Source organism: Haplochromis burtoni, unplaced genomic scaffold (assembly GCF_018398535.1).
Source record: "Haplochromis burtoni strain Fernald_Lab_line unplaced genomic scaffold, NCSU_Asbu1 Contig_541, whole genome shotgun sequence".
In the NCBI taxonomy this organism is placed as follows: domain Eukaryota; kingdom Metazoa; phylum Chordata; class Actinopteri; order Cichliformes; family Cichlidae; genus Haplochromis; species Haplochromis burtoni.
In genome coordinates this window covers 259,948-276,208 of record NW_024582902.1, presented here as the reverse complement: position 1 = coordinate 276,208, position 16,261 = coordinate 259,948, and the positions used below count along the sequence as shown (strand labels likewise).

The 16,261-nt window shown below is 46.0% G+C and overlaps 3 protein-coding genes across 5 annotated transcripts in view; 2 read left to right on the top strand and 1 right to left on the bottom strand.

Moving 5' to 3' along the window:
• Window positions 1-2,698, top strand: part of ntng2a (netrin g2a) — a 20,652-nt gene extending 17,954 nt beyond the window's left edge. For both annotated transcript variants that reach the window (XM_042214278.1, XM_042214277.1), the window contains 4 exons: window positions 15-182; window positions 1,530-1,673; window positions 1,751-1,840; window positions 1,925-2,698. In XM_042214278.1, coding sequence (XP_042070212.1) covers window positions 15-182; window positions 1,530-1,673; window positions 1,751-1,840; window positions 1,925-2,055 — 533 coding nt within the window. In that variant the 3' untranslated portion in view covers window positions 2,056-2,698. The remainder of the gene's footprint in view (window positions 1-14; window positions 183-1,529; window positions 1,674-1,750; window positions 1,841-1,924) is intronic.
• Window positions 2,699-6,359: 3,661 nt separating this feature from the next.
• Window positions 6,360-8,319, top strand: endog (endonuclease G). Of its 2 annotated transcripts, none has more exons than XM_042214275.1 (5): window positions 6,360-7,109; window positions 7,427-7,568; window positions 7,650-7,759; window positions 7,835-7,916; window positions 7,996-8,319. In XM_042214275.1, exons 1-5 carry the CDS (start codon window positions 6,943-6,945, stop codon window positions 8,194-8,196), a joined length of 702 nt encoding a protein of 233 aa, XP_042070209.1. In that variant the 5' UTR covers window positions 6,360-6,942; the 3' UTR covers window positions 8,197-8,319. The 2 variants fall into 2 exon arrangements, with proteins under 2 accessions (XP_042070209.1, XP_042070210.1); XM_042214276.1 differs by having other exon boundaries at window positions 6,980-7,125.
• A 10-nt stretch (window positions 8,320-8,329) lies between these two features.
• The window catches only part of LOC102293966 (transcription termination factor 1), a 31,166-nt gene continuing 23,234 nt past the window's right edge, over window positions 8,330-16,261 (bottom strand). The window contains exons 5-11 of the mRNA XM_042214274.1: window positions 10,439-10,517; window positions 10,227-10,351; window positions 9,724-9,913; window positions 9,543-9,632; window positions 9,370-9,435; window positions 9,203-9,288; window positions 8,330-8,632 (exon numbers count right to left, since the gene is read on the bottom strand). Coding sequence (XP_042070208.1) covers window positions 8,469-8,632; window positions 9,203-9,288; window positions 9,370-9,435; window positions 9,543-9,632; window positions 9,724-9,913; window positions 10,227-10,351; window positions 10,439-10,517 — 800 coding nt within the window. The 3' untranslated portion in view covers window positions 8,330-8,468. The remainder of the gene's footprint in view (window positions 8,633-9,202; window positions 9,289-9,369; window positions 9,436-9,542; window positions 9,633-9,723; window positions 9,914-10,226; window positions 10,352-10,438; window positions 10,518-16,261) is intronic.

The window sequence follows — 16,261 nt, the reverse complement described above, 5'->3', positions numbered from 1 at the left end:
TGTGTTTCCTTCAGACTGTGAGTGTAATGGTCACTCCAACCGCTGCAGCTACATCGACTTCATCAACGTGGTCACATGTGTGAGCTGTAAACACAACACGCGGGGGCAGAATTGTCAGTACTGTCGCCTTGGTTACTACCGAAATGCCTCGCTGCCGCTGACTGACGAGAACGTCTGTGTTGGTCTGTAACATGCACACAAACGCAGAGATAGAGCTCAATGTGAAGTTAGAAACCTGTAAAACATCTAAAGGTTGAACCGTAGCTCTGGTCTTGAGCTCTTCTATGACAACCAGGACGAACATGTAAAAATCTCCTCAGATGTCTTCACACAGCTCTGACTTTATAAGATACCAAAGTGTATTCTCATCAAACAGCAGCACAATGTTCCACAGGTCAGAAGTTGTCTTATCACATTAGTTTATGTTGATATCTCACAGTGTGTAACCCATCTGAGCCAGACCTAAAAGGTAGAATGGAGATCATTTATCTTTCAGGAGCAGGACCACACCTCTGTACACGCCCCGTCCAGTTCTCTGTCTATAAATGACCAACCCCACTGCCGCACTGTGGCACTACAAGCTATTCATACGCATTTTTGTCAGTATGTGGGGATCTGCCCAGGAGCCGCTGCCAGTTCCCAAACCACAGCTCAATTCATGCTCACGTCATCCACTGTTATCTACTAAAAACACAATCTGTTACGTCCCGGTCTAGGAATACAGGAGCGCAACATGAGGGTTAAAAGGAAAGTGACCCCGCCTCGCTCCCCAGAGCCATATCCAGAAGCCAGTTTACAGGTTAAGGTGCTTTCATTGCTACTAAAAACTGAAAACTTTAACTCTAGGGTGAACACAGGCCAAAATAACAAACAAAGCAAGCTATTCCAAAAAGGGAGGTGCTACCTAAACCCTGGGAAAAACAAAAACCAAAAACCAACTCCCTGATTTAATAAACAAGAGCAAAAAGTACAGAAAATAATAAGGCAGCTTCAGTACAGTGTCTACAACCGACATAGAAAACTTAATGATTCTCTAAAGTCACACACGGACGTTTATCAAAGATGGTTTGGAAGCCAAGGATGGTCTGCTGCTGGAGAAGGCTTTTTAAAACAGGCACTTGGCACAGGACACTCAGAACAAAATCCAAACACCGTGATCCAAAATATGGGCGGGGCCGTAACACTGTCCAACCTGAGGATGTGGTCCCAGCTAGTGAATAGATAGATAGTCTATTGATCCCACAGGGGAAATTGTCGTGTTACAGCAGCATGACAAAGAAGAAAAATGGTCCACTCCACAATAAACAACAAATAACACAGTTGGAGTGCCACAGGTGAGGGCCTTCTACTATGACACAGCACAGGAATTTATATATTTTTATATTTACAACAGCGACACAAACAAAAGTAAGAATGAAGTCGGAAACAGTAAGAGTCAGACTGACATTGTGCAAACTGCATGAATAAGTCCTGTTTACACTGTACATGTAAGGTGTAACACAGACGTGTTTGGGATGTTGTGTCCTCAGAGTGCGAGTGCCACGCAGACGGCAGCGTGTCTCCTAGATGCTTGGACTCGGGTCTTTGTCAGTGTAAAGACGGAGCCACAGGGAGGCGCTGTGACTCCTGTTTACCTGGATACACCTGGAGAGGAGGCGGGGCCGGCTGCACAGGTACACAGAGGGGCTGAATATGATGTGCCTCATGTTATCGATGAGCTAATTGGTGATCGATGATCTTTCACCATCAGCAAACATGTGCGACAGTGAGCGTTTGGTCTGTCGGAATGGAGGAACCTGCATTGACTTCCTGCGCTGCATCTGTCCTGAAAACTTCACAGGTAAACACAGCTCAGGTGGTGTAGGTGGGTTGGGAGATGCAATGATGTCACAGAACAACTTGATGATGCCACGTGCCCCTTCAGGTTTATTCTGCGAGCAGAGGGTGTGTCTGAAGAAGAATGGCTGCCTGGAGAACGCTGAGGACTCCGCCTCCTCTCTGGCATCACACCTTTACCTGCTGACCTTCGGTCTGATCACCGCCACTTTCTGCTGACCCCGCCCCCAGGCACAATGTCCCATAATGACATCACCTGGGACGATGTGATTGCAACCAAATGTTTTTCACTGAACTTCATGTTTTTTTACGTTGTCGTACAGGATATTACATCACAATCTTATGACATCACATAAGGCCCTGCACACTAAGACGATCATCACATTATAATTTTAGGAGATCAACAACAGGTCACTTTAACCTGACAAATCAGAGACAGCCAAACTCTGCAGGAACAGAGCTGCCTCAACCCTACTCTCCCTCCAGCCCGTCTTCTCCACATCGTCCTCTCCACCCCGTCCTCTGAATAATAAAGGTTTATCTTATCTCCCCCTCCTCCTGTGCAGTTCAAGGACTCTTTAATTTGTATGGATGAAGCTCTGCAAAAACATCGTCACCCATACTGCACTTGGAGCTCTGACTGGTGCATACGTCTGAAGATCAAACTGAGTGAAATCAGCTGATCAATACGTTACGTGTCCTCTCTATTTCATGCAGAAATGTGATGAAGATTATTGACAAAGCCGCTGATCGCTCGCCCAGCTGCAGCATTGATAAATGGTGATTCTTTTTGTGGCAACATTTTAGCTTCATACCTTTTTTAAAAATATATATTTATGTTTTATATTCCCAAAGGTTGATTCTGTTCATCTGTTCATCAGTGGGAGAAACATTTTGTCATCATCCAGGTGACTTCTTCAGTCTCAGCTGACTGCAGTTTTCCCCTAACCTTATAAACAGTACATTTGCATAATGACTGAAACTAAAAAACTAAACTAATACCAAAAATTGGTCGACCCCAAGGATCATGGTGCACGCTGTTAAGTGCAGGAGGATTGGCAGGATTTATAAATCGGGGAAACCAAACAACCTCTGGCTACAACACAGAAGAGCCACCTCGTCAGGCCAGGACTCTGCAGTCTGTTTACACCTACAGGCCAGTGGACACTCTTTCAATGATGAGGATGTAACATCCTGGACAGGGAGGAACGCTGGTTTGAGGGCGGAGTCTTTCCCTTTCATTTACATGAAAAGGGAAAGACCATCTCTGAATCGAGTAGGGGGCCTAAGGGTACATCTGTCATCATCTACAATGCTGTGATTGCAGCCATTGCAGCCAGATTTAAACCCAGTGGGAGTTCTAAATCTGGGACTCCCCACCATTTGACCTTAGAACTGAAGAAGCTTCTCGGATGAGAGGTGAAACGTCTTCAAGCAACTCAAAAAGTCCAGACGCTTTTCTTTCCAAGCTCCTTAGACTACGATGACCTGGATGACTGAGAACCTTCACAGACATACCTGGATGATTGAGCATGCATTAATATGTTTTATATTGTGTTATATTTTATTATTTGTTTTAATACTGACACGTTTAACTATATGTAATCCATTATGGTGAAGCTCAGGGATAGATAAGATAGTAATTACAGGTAGTTTTCTTAAACATGGCCTCTGATTGTGTTCCACCCTGTTAGGGACGTTTACATATAGACCATAAATAGTTAAACATGTAAATATTGATCAATAGTGACTTTAGACAAAGTATGTCCCTTTTGGTAATATAATGTTTTATTCTTGAAACTGTAACAAGTTATTTAATAACATATACCACAGGTCTGCATTATACAAAAACCAGTTTATTTTAACCCATGTTTTCCGACAGCATGGAAAATACTTGAAGTTTTAAAAACATATACATATGTGTGCATTTAATGTTCCTGTCTTCTCAACTTGGCACAAAATTTTTCACAACGCTTATTGGTACTGTTCAGTAATCTTTTTCATTTCATTTCATTTCAAAAAAACATTTTTCCAAACAGGATGGAACATCAGTGTTTTCAATTTTAACATCTGAGTAAATGTAATGGAGACCAGGGGTTCCATTACCTTGGTGGCATTGTTAATAATAAATGGGTGGATTGGGAATTTAAAATAGGGTAATAAAGAAAACACATTCGTTCTTATGGAGTCTTTTATTAGGTTTATTTTGACATACAATTAAATTGACAGCTTGTGAAGGTGAAGAGACAGGGGGACTGGCCTACCTGTGTCAGAGAAGAGCCAAAGTTAGAGCTGTTTACAGTTAATCATATGTCAATAACCTAAATATATGTGAAATGAGAACTTATAAAGGTACTCACCTGTCCTGGTTGCTTCTTGCAGGACGTGGAGCAAAAGAGTGAAAGCGGCTCAATCACCTGTTTAAGAGCTCCTGGAGCAGACCAGTGTGCCAGGTTAGGGAGTGTGGTTAAAGAGGGTTTTAATTTATAAAGTAATGGGTGAAGCTTATGTTATTGGTTTGTTTATAGTACGTGTTAGAAATATGTATATGTTTGTTATGTGCTTTAATGTTATTGTATGTTTGTTTGTGTGGAGGGTTATGTTTTCATGTTGATTAGTTAACCCCATACTTGGGCTATTCCGGATGCTCACCTGAAAAGGTAGAGTATAAAAGGAAGGTATTTTGTTTAGTTGTAGTTAGTGTTTGTGCTCTTACCATCCTCCTTCTTTAATAAAGTGCCAATCCATGGATGTATTTCACTCCAGTCTCGCATCATATTATTGGACAGTGTTATGTGTAGGCTGTGTGCAGACAGGAATAGGACCCAAGGTGCAGACTCCGGAGCCAGATGTGAACTCAAAACAGCTTTAATGTTAAACTCAAATATAACATAACTGGAAAAAAAATCTTTTAAAAAAACTTACACCGGAGGACTGACAGAACACACAGCTAGGTAAACGGTAGATCACGACACAGACACAAAGAAACACAGGGCTTAAATACACAGAGGAAGCAATCAGGGAATGGGTAACAGGAGGGAAACACAGCTGGGGCAAATCAGGCCTGACGAGACAAAGGAAGCAAAACAAGACACATTAACATCAAACATGGACTTTCAAAGTAAAACAGGAAACCCATAACACAGACTGAACAAAAGACACAGACTCACATGCAGTCACTACAACAGAGGGAACAGAGACGTGGGACCAGGGCAGACAGACACCGACCGGACACGGGGATATAGCAACTAAGGATACACAGAGACGCGAACTAGACAAGGGGATACAGCTGACAGGGGAGACAGAGCAACTAGAGAAGACAGAGACATAAACCATAAGACAGAACTCAAAGAAACCAAAGACTAGAAATAATAAATAATAAACTCAAAAACCCTGGGTCAACGACCCAGGCATCCTAACAGACAGAACCTATGACCGCCAGCCAAAACTGACAGTAAACATCTACGGTTCATCTTTGCTTCTTATATATTTGTTCATTAAAAAGTACGTCAGAAACAAGAAATAAAAAATCATTAACAAAAAAAAGAAAACATGCAAGCAGCTGTAAAATACCAGAATGGAACACACAACATCAAACATGAACAAGGACCAGTAACATAATTCAAGGAATACGCCACCTTTTCATGAAAGCACAAGTTGAAAAGTGGAACAAACCATTTAGGAACAGGTCCATACACAGCAAATCCAGTATGTCCAAATTAACACTGTCGGATTTGATTTCAACACGATATGAACACAAATCCCCCAACTCGAGGATCACCACAACATAACCTAACACACCTACACCTTAGTTCACAGATTCACTTTGTCGAGGGTTTATTTCTGGGATTTCACACAACCCAGGATTCAAATCATGAATACATGATGGGCTTGGATTTACAACATTATGAATGAAATGTGCTCTATTTGGAAGCAGCAGGCCCCTCCCCTTTCGACGGGTTGTGTGAGACTTTAAATCATCAAACTGTAAATTATAAATTTAAATTGTTATTGATCCTTTACCCCGAGTCCTAAAGTGTAGATTTATTTTCTTACTCTTCTTATATTTATTGTTTGTTTACTTGCACCGCTGTAACTGCAGCCTCGTCGTCTCGTCTCTCTATATGCTGGACTGTCTGTAGCGGAGATGACAATAAAGTTTACTTTGACTTCAGCAGCGCGCAGGCGCACCGAGGGCTCTCGCGCTCACTTTATAGAATTAAGAAAAAACATCGGTGCAGATTATAAGTTTGTATCATGATATCTGGTGTTTTTGTGTTTGTTGCTTTGATTTTATTTTGCGAGTTGGTTATTAGACGCAGCTCCAGCCGGTCAGAGACTCCCCCGCCGCCCCGCCTTCCCTGTGCCGCAAGCAGCAGGCGCACCTCGCAAACGGAGGGCGCCCTTACTCCCAGCAAATAGATGATAGAAAACCGATCGGTGCCTACGCCATTCCCAATATGCGCTGGCTGATGTCGGGGCAGCATGAGTACGAGCAACTTTATTTTTTCTTTTTTGCCGATGCCCGTGATGCCGCCGCGGGCAACCGCCCATATCAAAAACCGCTACTGCTGACAGCACATCCTCCTGTGACTGTCACGTCACAATCATTTGGCTCACTGGGTAAAAAAAAATGAAATCCATGGTATGTTCTTCTATCTGGCTGCTGTGGAACTCGTTTCCTCCGCCCTGCGACTGCATTTCCTCCATCATCACTGATCCTAGCTGACCTGAAGCAAACATGAAGCTGTAACATAACAAAGGACATCAATGATCACTGGGCTCATACGGCATGCTTCATGCAGCAACTCAACAGGAAGTAGTTTTTATTCACGCAGGCTCCACCTGTGACTTTAACAGCTGCTCATAAAACTAGGAATATATCAAAATGCAGTTAGAAGGAACACTTACACCATCTGCTGCACGCTGTTCATGTCGATGCTGCAGCAGCTCCTTCAGGTGTGTGAGTCCATAAAAACACTGAGGAAGAAGACTTCCATATACTCTGGATTATTGATCAATTAGTGGGAGGAGTCTCTGTGTTCCCGATTGGCTGATTGTGTGTGTCTCTGTGTCTAGGTGAGTCCAGGTAGCTCAGGAGCTGTGATGAAGTATGGCTTCCCCTCACTGGGCAACATCAAGACCAGAGAATCCTACGTCACCTCCTACGACCCCCGCACGCGTACTGCATCCTGGGTAATAGAGCGGCTAAACCCCGCCTCCCTGAGCGGACTGTCAGACAGGAAGTACTGCGAGTTCAAAGAGGATGACAGGTGCGACAGGAACAGGGCAGGTAAAGTTTATGTTCACATCAGTGTTCTCCCACCGGGCTGTCAAACACAGGGCACGTGGGCCAGAACCGGCCCTCATGAGGTGCGAGCTGGACTCGCCTTTCTGCAGCTCCTATTGAGATGCTGTAAAAATCCAACTGTGCGAGCAGAGCTGCAGATAAACACCGTGACCCCAACTTTCCTTGCTTGAAAATTGTGGTCCGTGCATGTTAACGAGGCGACAGGTGAAGGACGTTCTTCTCTACCTGTGAAGTTGTTTGAATTCTTAACGTGTAACATCTGTTTTCATTCATTGGCAGCATTCATGTTTTCCACCGAGCGACCAATGCCGACTACAAGGGGAGCGGGTTCGACAGGGGCCACCTGGCCGCAGCAGCCAACCACAAGTGGAGCCAGAAAGCCATGGACGACACGTTCTACCTGAGCAACGTGGCTCCACAGGTGAGACTTTTTACCTGGACAGGCTCATCCAGAGTATTGATTACCTGATTGATTCTATGGATCTCTGGTGTTTGTGAGCAGAACCCTCACCTGAACCAGAACACCTGGAACAACCTGGAGAAACTCTGCCGCTCCCTCACCAAACGCTACCTCAACGTCTACGTCTGCACTGGCCCGCTCTACCTGCCCAGGTAACCTGCTGCCCATCCTTCTGTGATGACTGAGGGGAGGGGCTTGGGAATGACATTGTCAGGTGCGTGTTTCAGGCAAGAGGCTGACGGGAAACTCTACGTTCGATATCAAGTGATAGGACGAAACCACGTCGCCGTGCCGACACACTTCTTTAAGGTGAGGGTCACCCGCCGGATGATGTCAGCACTCCTGCCCGTCAGCTGGCGATAAGTTCTCCTGTCCCATGTGCCCTCAGGTGCTGATCCTGGAGCAAGCGGACGGCAAGGGGGTGGAGCTCCGTTCATACGTGTTACCAAACGAACCTATCAGCGAGCAGGTTCCTCTGGAGCGTTTCCTGGTTCCCATAGAAACCATCGAGCGCATGTCAGGACTCCTGTTTGTGCCAAATATCATGAAGAGGACCGCCGGCGGCGTACGGGCCATCGCTGACAGATGAGCTGCATTACCCACAATCCTCTGCTTCAGACTTCCTTTAATCACAGATCAATAACGTTCGAATGTTTATGAACTTAATTATTTGTGAACTATCAGTGTGAGCATTGCTTCTGATCGAACAAACACACAACATACCAAAACAATTTTATTTAATGTTACAAAGCATCTGCACCTTCAAAATAAAAGTCTTTTTTTAACCCACTCCCTGTCCCGATTTCAAATTGTTTTTATAAAGTCTGTCCACGGGGACACCACATGTTGATTGGCTGCAGGTCAGCTGTTGTCCAGCTCCACGTCGTCACTGAGCTCTGAGAAGATGTCAGAGAGCTGATAAAGTCTCTCCTTCTCCTCCTCTTCCTGCGCCTCCTGGGGCTCACACTTCTTCAGTCTCTCCTCCAGGACAGGGACGGCTCTGCTCTGTAGGAAGTCGATGATCTCTGAGAGACAGGCGATTACAGATTACTGCAGGCTCACCTGAACACGACACTTAAACCTGAATTACTCTGAACAACTGAACCTGAGAGCTTGCATGCTGCATTCAGGTGCTCAATGAAAACTGGGAAATCTGAGGGGTGTACTAAATGCAAGGACCACAGATCCAGGCTTTGTTTGAGCCCCAGTCTGAGTAACACCCGGGGTGCTCATCGCCTGTCTGTCCGCTCAGTTTGTGCTGCACTACAGCGCAGCTGCTCCTGACCAGGTGAGCAGTTTAGTTACCATTGTGATCGAACAGGTAAGAAGACTTCAGAGGGGTCGGGCTGTCTCAGGTGTGCTCCGGTTGGAGGTTTCTTCGATGCTCGACATGACACGACTTGTTTGTGTGGTTTGGTTTTGGAGAACAGATCCGGCGTGTCCTCGTGTTTGTGTGGTCGGAAACACACTGCACACAAACAGCTGAGGTCACGTGATCCGACACTCGGGTCACATGATCGAAGCTACACTCGGGTTTAATCTGACAGTGCGACACAAACAGGAAGTGGAACACACACCAAGCTCGAGCTGCTCACCTGCGTACGACAAACTCGTCCAGTTTGGAACTCTGGAAACCTTCAACCTGTAAAACATCTTCTGCACACACATCGGCGTCACAGTCCTGAAACACACACACAGGTGTGACACCACAATACTGCCTGTAGTACAGTCTATTGTGTACTTAATACTAGTTTGACCTCACCCGATGAGTCCAGCCACCTCGTCCCAGTCGATGTCCGCTGCGTCGTCCACATGCATGTTATAGAGCCTGAACACACACACACACACACACAGTGATGTCCATCATGACCGGAGGTTTGTCCTGCATTCTCATTGGCTGCTCAGCAAATGCTCTGATGGGTTCGCGTCACTCACGTGTTGATGAGGTGGATTTTTGCGGCGTACCCCTCGGCACCTCGGTTGAACACTCCCTTTGAGGACAGCTTAGACTTCAGCAGGTAGAACCTGGAAAACACCAACACCTGAGTTATACCTGAGGATCCGCTGCTGGCGTGGAATGTACCGGTCTGGTTCACGTGAGCAGCGGAGCACCGACCACTTGAGACGACACTGGATCCAGGACCGGGTCTCCACCTGCTCGCTGATCCTCTTCCAGGGCAGGTTGTTGCACAGCTGGTTTCGGCTCAGACCTGCAGGGCTCTGCTGGACCAGCATCTCCAGGTGAGCCCTGACAGCCTGCCAAAGGCGCAACTCTTCCTCTGCAGTCCAGGTACCGCGACCCTGAGCTGGGTGTGAGCGCACAGACAGGAGAGCATTTTCACGGCTGAGCAGAGAAATCTGTTCTACAGATCAATAACCGATCAATAACCTGCTCCGTCTCAGGTCACAATGAGCAGCTGGAATAAACCTGCAGGATTCTGACTCGGCGCTACGACAGCAACCAGATCAGCCCAACAAATGGACTTTCAAATAAGCATGGGGGTCGTTTACTTTAAAAAATTAAAACAAGTCACTAAAGATATCTGACCAAGTCGTCTAAGTACAGTCTGTGATTGACCACAGTGGAGTTCAGAGGTTAGGGGTCACAGGGAAGCTCACCGATGGTGTTGAAGCGTTTCTCCAGCGAGTAGATGCTGCGGTCCATCTTCTCTGAGATTCTCTTCCAGTCGTTGCCGTGGAGCTTCTGCAACTTTGTGAGAGAGCATAGCTCATCCTCAGAAAACCTGAATGAACACACCCAAATTGTGTCAGGTGACCGTCAGGTTAACGAGTCAAACATAAACCCATGAACATGCAACGTGACCTCTGACCTTCCCATGTTATTCCTTTCATCAAAAATCTTCTTGGCTCTGACGTAAACCTGATCACATGTCCGAGGAATCCCCTCAGCTGCAGACAGACAAGAAGATCAAAGGTCACACTGGGATCACTGATTTTTCACACACTGAGGTTAATTATGGAGTTCCACAGGGTTCAGTGCTAGGACCAATTCTGTTTACATTATACATGCTTCCCTTAGGCAGCATCATTAGAAGACATAGCATACATTTTCACTGCTATGCAGATGACACCCAGCTCTATCTGTCCATGAAGCCAGATAACACACACCAATTAGTTAAACTGCAGGAATGTCTTAAAGACATAAAGACCTGGATGGCCGCTAACTTTCTGCTTCTTAATTCAGATCAAACTGAGGTTATTGTACTCGGCCCTGAAAATCTTAGAAATATGGTATCTAACCAGATTCTTACTCTGGATGGCATTACCTTGGCCTCCAGTAACTGTGAGGAACCTTGGAGTCATTTTTGACCAGGACATGTCCTTCAACGCACATATTAAACAAATATGTAAGACTGCTTTCTTCCATTTGCGCAACATCTCTAAAGTTAGAAATATCCTGTCTCAGAGTGACGCTGAAAAACTAGTTCATGCATTTATTACTTCCAGGCTGGATGACTGTAATTCATTATTATCAGGATGTCCTAAAAACTCCCTGAAAAGCCTTCAGCTAATCCAAAATGCTGCAGCAAGAGTCCTGACAGGGACTAGAAAGAGAGAGCAGATTTCTCCTGTTTTGGCTTCCTGTTAAATCCAGAATTCAAAATCCTGCTCCTCACATACAAGGTCTTAAATAATCAGGCCCCATCTTATCTTAATGACCTTGTAGTACCATATCACCCTATTAGAGCACTTCGCTCTCGCTCTGCAGGCCTACTTGTTGTTCCTAGAGTATTTAAAAGTAGAATGGGAGGCAGAGCCTTCAGTTTTCAGGCCCCTCTTCTGTGGAACCAGCTTCCAGTTTGGATTCAGGAGACAGACACTATCTCTACTTTCAAGATTAGGCTTCAAACTTTCCTTTTTGCTAAAGCATATAGTTAGGGCTGGACCAGGTGACCCTGAATCCTCCCTTAGTTATGCTGCAAGAGATATATTCTAAAATACTTCTTCAGCTGAGAATCAGAGAGGAGAAACACAGTTTTCTTGCTAGAAGGGCAGTCACCAGAGTCGCACGAAGAGTGAGGGCTCAGAGACTCGCAGCTCTGAGACTGCCCTGGTCTTTATTTATACTTTCAGTGGGTTTGTTCCTTACATTGGAATGTGGAGGTGTGTTGTGTGTGTGTGTCAGAGTGTGACCCCATAAACGACTTCCCTTAACCTGCTGGTCTGGAAAATCCAACAGTTCATCTATATGTAAAAAAGCACTTAGACTAAAACTGACATAGCTACGTTAATCCTACCGTAAAACAATAAGACAAGGTACGACCTCTTTCCCATGCTCCCAGGATGTGGGTGTGAATGCCAGAGCACTCTGGAATGCACGCAAAGCTTTTGCAGACTATTAAGGATCGCACATCCTATCACTACCATATGTAAACTTATATTATTAAAAGATTATACTGACTACTAAATACAATTTTCTATTGACAGTTATGCTGCAATAGACGTAGGCTGCCGGGGATTCCCATGATGCACTGGGTGATTCCTTTCCAGTCACCTTTCTCACTCACTATGTGTTAATAGACCTCTCTGCATTGAATCATATCTGTTATTAACCTCTAGTTGTGTTCAAATTCATGGGCTGCATCCTCCTGAGGACCCGGCCTTCGCGGTCTACGTGGGCCGGGTCCTCAGAAGGTTGGGTAGGCCGGAAGTAAACGGCTGTGAAATTGGACGGTCTAGCCTTGATTAGCGTCACCGCTGTCTCGGTGGAGTTTAATAAACTCGGCCGTCTGCTCCTTGCTATCTAAAATATAACAGGACACTGGAGTAAACCTCCATGTTTGTATGTATGTGTATATATATATATATACATATATATATATATATATATATATATATGCATACATATATATATATATATATATATATATATATATATATATGCAGCTGGATAGCGTAGTGGTTAGACTACACGCCTTTGGAGCAGAGGATCGCAAGTTCGATTCCTGCCTGGGGCGTCTGTATCCAGTAAGGGTCCTAAGGCTAGACCCCCTATGCTAAGCGAGCCTACCGCAGACATGAGCGAGACAGATAAATATGAAGGCATGCCGGCTCGGACGTCGCCCGGATCAACAAGGTCCGCGTCAGGTGTTGAGGAACCAGGGCACCCTGACGAAAAGTGGGCTACTGGAACAAGAAGGCATCGGTGGGCAAGAGACGAAAACAGGGCGTTGTTGGAATGCTACTACGCAAGTAACCCCGGCGGAAGGGGCTACATGAATAGGATGACGGACCTATGGATTCTTCGATACCCAACATCCACAATGACGGCGAAACAACTAGTAGCTCAGTGTTCCAACATTCGAAAGAAGGGACTGCTCTCACAGCTAGAGATTGACGAGGTACAACACAAATGCTACGGCAAGGAGGAGTCAGGACGCCAGGTCAGGGGGGAGATATCATCACCCCCACCCGAGATTGGGTACATAGCCCCAAGTGCGATAGGAGAAGGATCGTTGAGTGCGAGAGGAACTGACCTGAAAAATAGGATCATGGCCAAGCTTGAAACCTGGATCCCCCGTAGCCGGTTACCAAGATTACGTGAAGTACCCTCAGAAGGTCTGCTAGATGATGTTAATGCAGCACTACGGGCAATACCTACAACCACGATTACCGACACTAACAAGCTGATCTACAATACGGCAGCAGTGATCAGTGAGATGCTTGGCTACAAGTTGAACAGCCACAAGGGGCAGTACCCTCCATGGAGAAGGAGGCTAGAGGGCAAGATCAAAGTAGCACGGAGGGAGGTTAGCCAACTAACGGAGTTGCAGAAAGGTGCGACAAAGAAGGTGCATAAGAAATACAGCAAGCTGTCCATACCTGAGGCCTTGGAAACTGCCAAGCAAAGACTCACAGCCTTGGCCAGCCGCTTGAGGAGGTACACCAGAGAGATAGAAGGCAGGAGAATAAACCAGCTGTTCTCCACAGAACCAGCAAAGGTGTACTCTCAGTGGCAAGGGAACAATAAGAGAACAGCACCACCAAGGCTGGAGACGGAGCAATACTGGAAGAGCATATGGGAGAAGGACGCAACCCATAACGGCAATGCTCAGTGGCTAGTGGATCTGAGGGCAGACCACAGCGACCTCCCTGAACAGGGTCCAGTAACCATCACAGTGGCAGATATCCAAGAAAGGGTCTCCAGTATGAAGAGTTGGACAGCACCAGGGCCCGACATGGTTCACGCCTACTGGCTAAAGAAGCTGACTGCACTCCACGAGCGTCTGGCAGCACAAATGAACCAGCTGCTAGTTAACGAGAGACACCCGGAATGGCTAACCGAAGGTCGGACGGTCCTGATCCCCAAGGACCCCAAGAAGGGACCGGTCCCCTCCAACTACCGACCAATAACCTGCCTCAGTACTACATGGAAGCTCCTGTCAGGCATCATATCGGCTAAGATGAACAGGCACATGGGTCAATACATGAGTGGGACACAGAAAGGAATTGGCAAGAATACCAGAGGCGCAAAACACCAACTACTGGTAGACAGAACAGTCAGCCGAGACTGCAAGACCAGACTGACCAACCTGTGCACTGCCTGGATTGATTACAAGAAGGCCTATGACTCAATGCCCCACAGCTGGATACTGGAATGCCTAGAATTGTACAAGATCAATGGGACCCTAAGAGCCTTCATCAGGAACTCAATGGGGATGTGGCGTACAACACTAGAGGCCAACTCCAAGCCCATAGCACAAGTCACCATCAAGTGCGGGATCTACCAAGGAGATGCTCTGTCCCCACTGCTGTTCTGCATAGGCCTGAACCCCCTCAGTGAGATCATTAACAAGACTGGCTACGGATACCGACTACGGAACGGAGCAGTTGTCAGCCACCTCCTGTACATGGATGACATCAAGCTGTATGCCAAGAGTGAACGAGACATCGATTCACTGATCCACACTACCAGGCTATACAGCAATGACATTGGAATGTCGTTCGGACTGGAGAAGTGTAGTCGGATGGTAACAAAGAGAGGGAAGGTAGTCAGAACTGAGGGGATTGAACTACCAGAAGGCAACATTGCAGACATAGAGGACAGTTACAAGTACCTGGGGATCCCGCAGGCGAATGGGAACCATGAAGAGGCCGCTAGAAAGGCTGCAACCACCAAGTACCTGCAGAGGGTCAGGCAAGTCCTGAGGAGTCAGCTGAATGGTAAGAACAAGATCCGGGCCATCAACACGTACGCCCTGCCCGTGATCAGGTACCCTGCTGGGGTAATAGGCTGGCCAAAGGAGGAGATAGAAGCCACTGACATAAAGACAAGAAAGCTCCTTACCATGCATGGAGGGTTTCACCCCAAGTCCAGCACCCTGAGGCTGTACGCTAAGCGGAAGGAAGGGGGCCGGGGACTGGTGAGTGTCAGCACCACAGTCCAGGATGAGACAAGGAACATCCAAGAATACATTGGGAAGATGGCCCCAACTGACCTAGTGCTCAGTGAATACCTCAGGCAGCAGAAACCCAAGAAAGAGGAGGGAGACGAGGAACCATCATGGAAGGACAGGCCCCTGCACGGTATGTACCACCGGCAGATAGAGGAGGTGGCTGATATCCAGAAATCCTACCAGTGGCTGGACAAAGCTGGACTGAAAGACAGCACAGAGGCACTAATCATGGCAGCACAAGAACAAGCTCTGAGTACAAGATCCATAGAGGCTGGGGTCTATCACACCAGGCAAGACCCCAGGTGCAGGCTGTGTAAAGATGCCCCAGAGACAATCCAGCACATAACAGCAGGGTGCAAGATGCTAGCAGGCAAGGCATACATGGAACGCCATAACCAAGTGGCCGGCATAGTGTACAGGAACATCTGTGCCGAGTATAACCTGGAAGTCCCGAGGTCAAAATGGGAGATGCCCCCAAGGGTGGTGGAGAATGACCGAGCTAAGATCCTGTGGGACTTCCAGATACAGACGGACAAAATGGTGGTGGCTAACCAACCGGACATAGTGGTGGTAGACAAACAGAAGAAGACGGCCGTAGTGATCGATGTAGCGGTTCCGAATGACAGCAATATCAGGAAGAAGGAACACGAGAAGCTGGAGAAATACCAAGGGCTCAGAGAAGAGCTCGAGAGGATGTGGAGGGTGAAGGTAACGGTGGTCCCCGTGGTAATCGGAGCACTAGGTGCGGTGACTCCCAAGCTAGGCGAGTGGCTCCAGCAGATCCCGGGAATAACATCGGAGATCTCTGTCCAGAAGAGCGCAGTCCTGGGAACAGCTAAGATACTGCGCAGGACCCTCAAGCTCCCAGGCCTCTGGTAGAGGACCCGAGCTTGAAGGATAAACCGCCCGCAGGGGCGTGCTGGGTGTTTTTATATATATATATATATATATATATATATATATATATATATATATGTATATAGTATATATATATATATATATGATATATATATATAGATACATACTATATATATATATATATATATATATACATATACATATATATACATATACATATATTATATACATACATATATATATATATATATACATACATATGTGTATGTATGTATGTATGTATGTGTATATATATATATATATATATATATATGTATATATATATATATATGTTATTATTATATATTATATATATATATATATATTATTATTATATAA

Bases quoted from the DNA above. Each gene is read 5' to 3' on its own strand.
- endog (XM_042214275.1), top strand. From the start codon at position 6,943: ATGAAGTATGGCTTCCCCTCACTGGGCAACATCAAGACCAGAGAATCC. The intron at 7,569-7,649 runs GTGAGACTTTTT...GTTTGTGAGCAG, and splicing joins TGAGCAACGTGGCTCCACAG to AACCCTCACCTGAACCAGAA. The intron at 7,917-7,995 runs GTGAGGGTCACC...ATGTGCCCTCAG, and splicing joins TGCCGACACACTTCTTTAAG to GTGCTGATCCTGGAGCAAGC.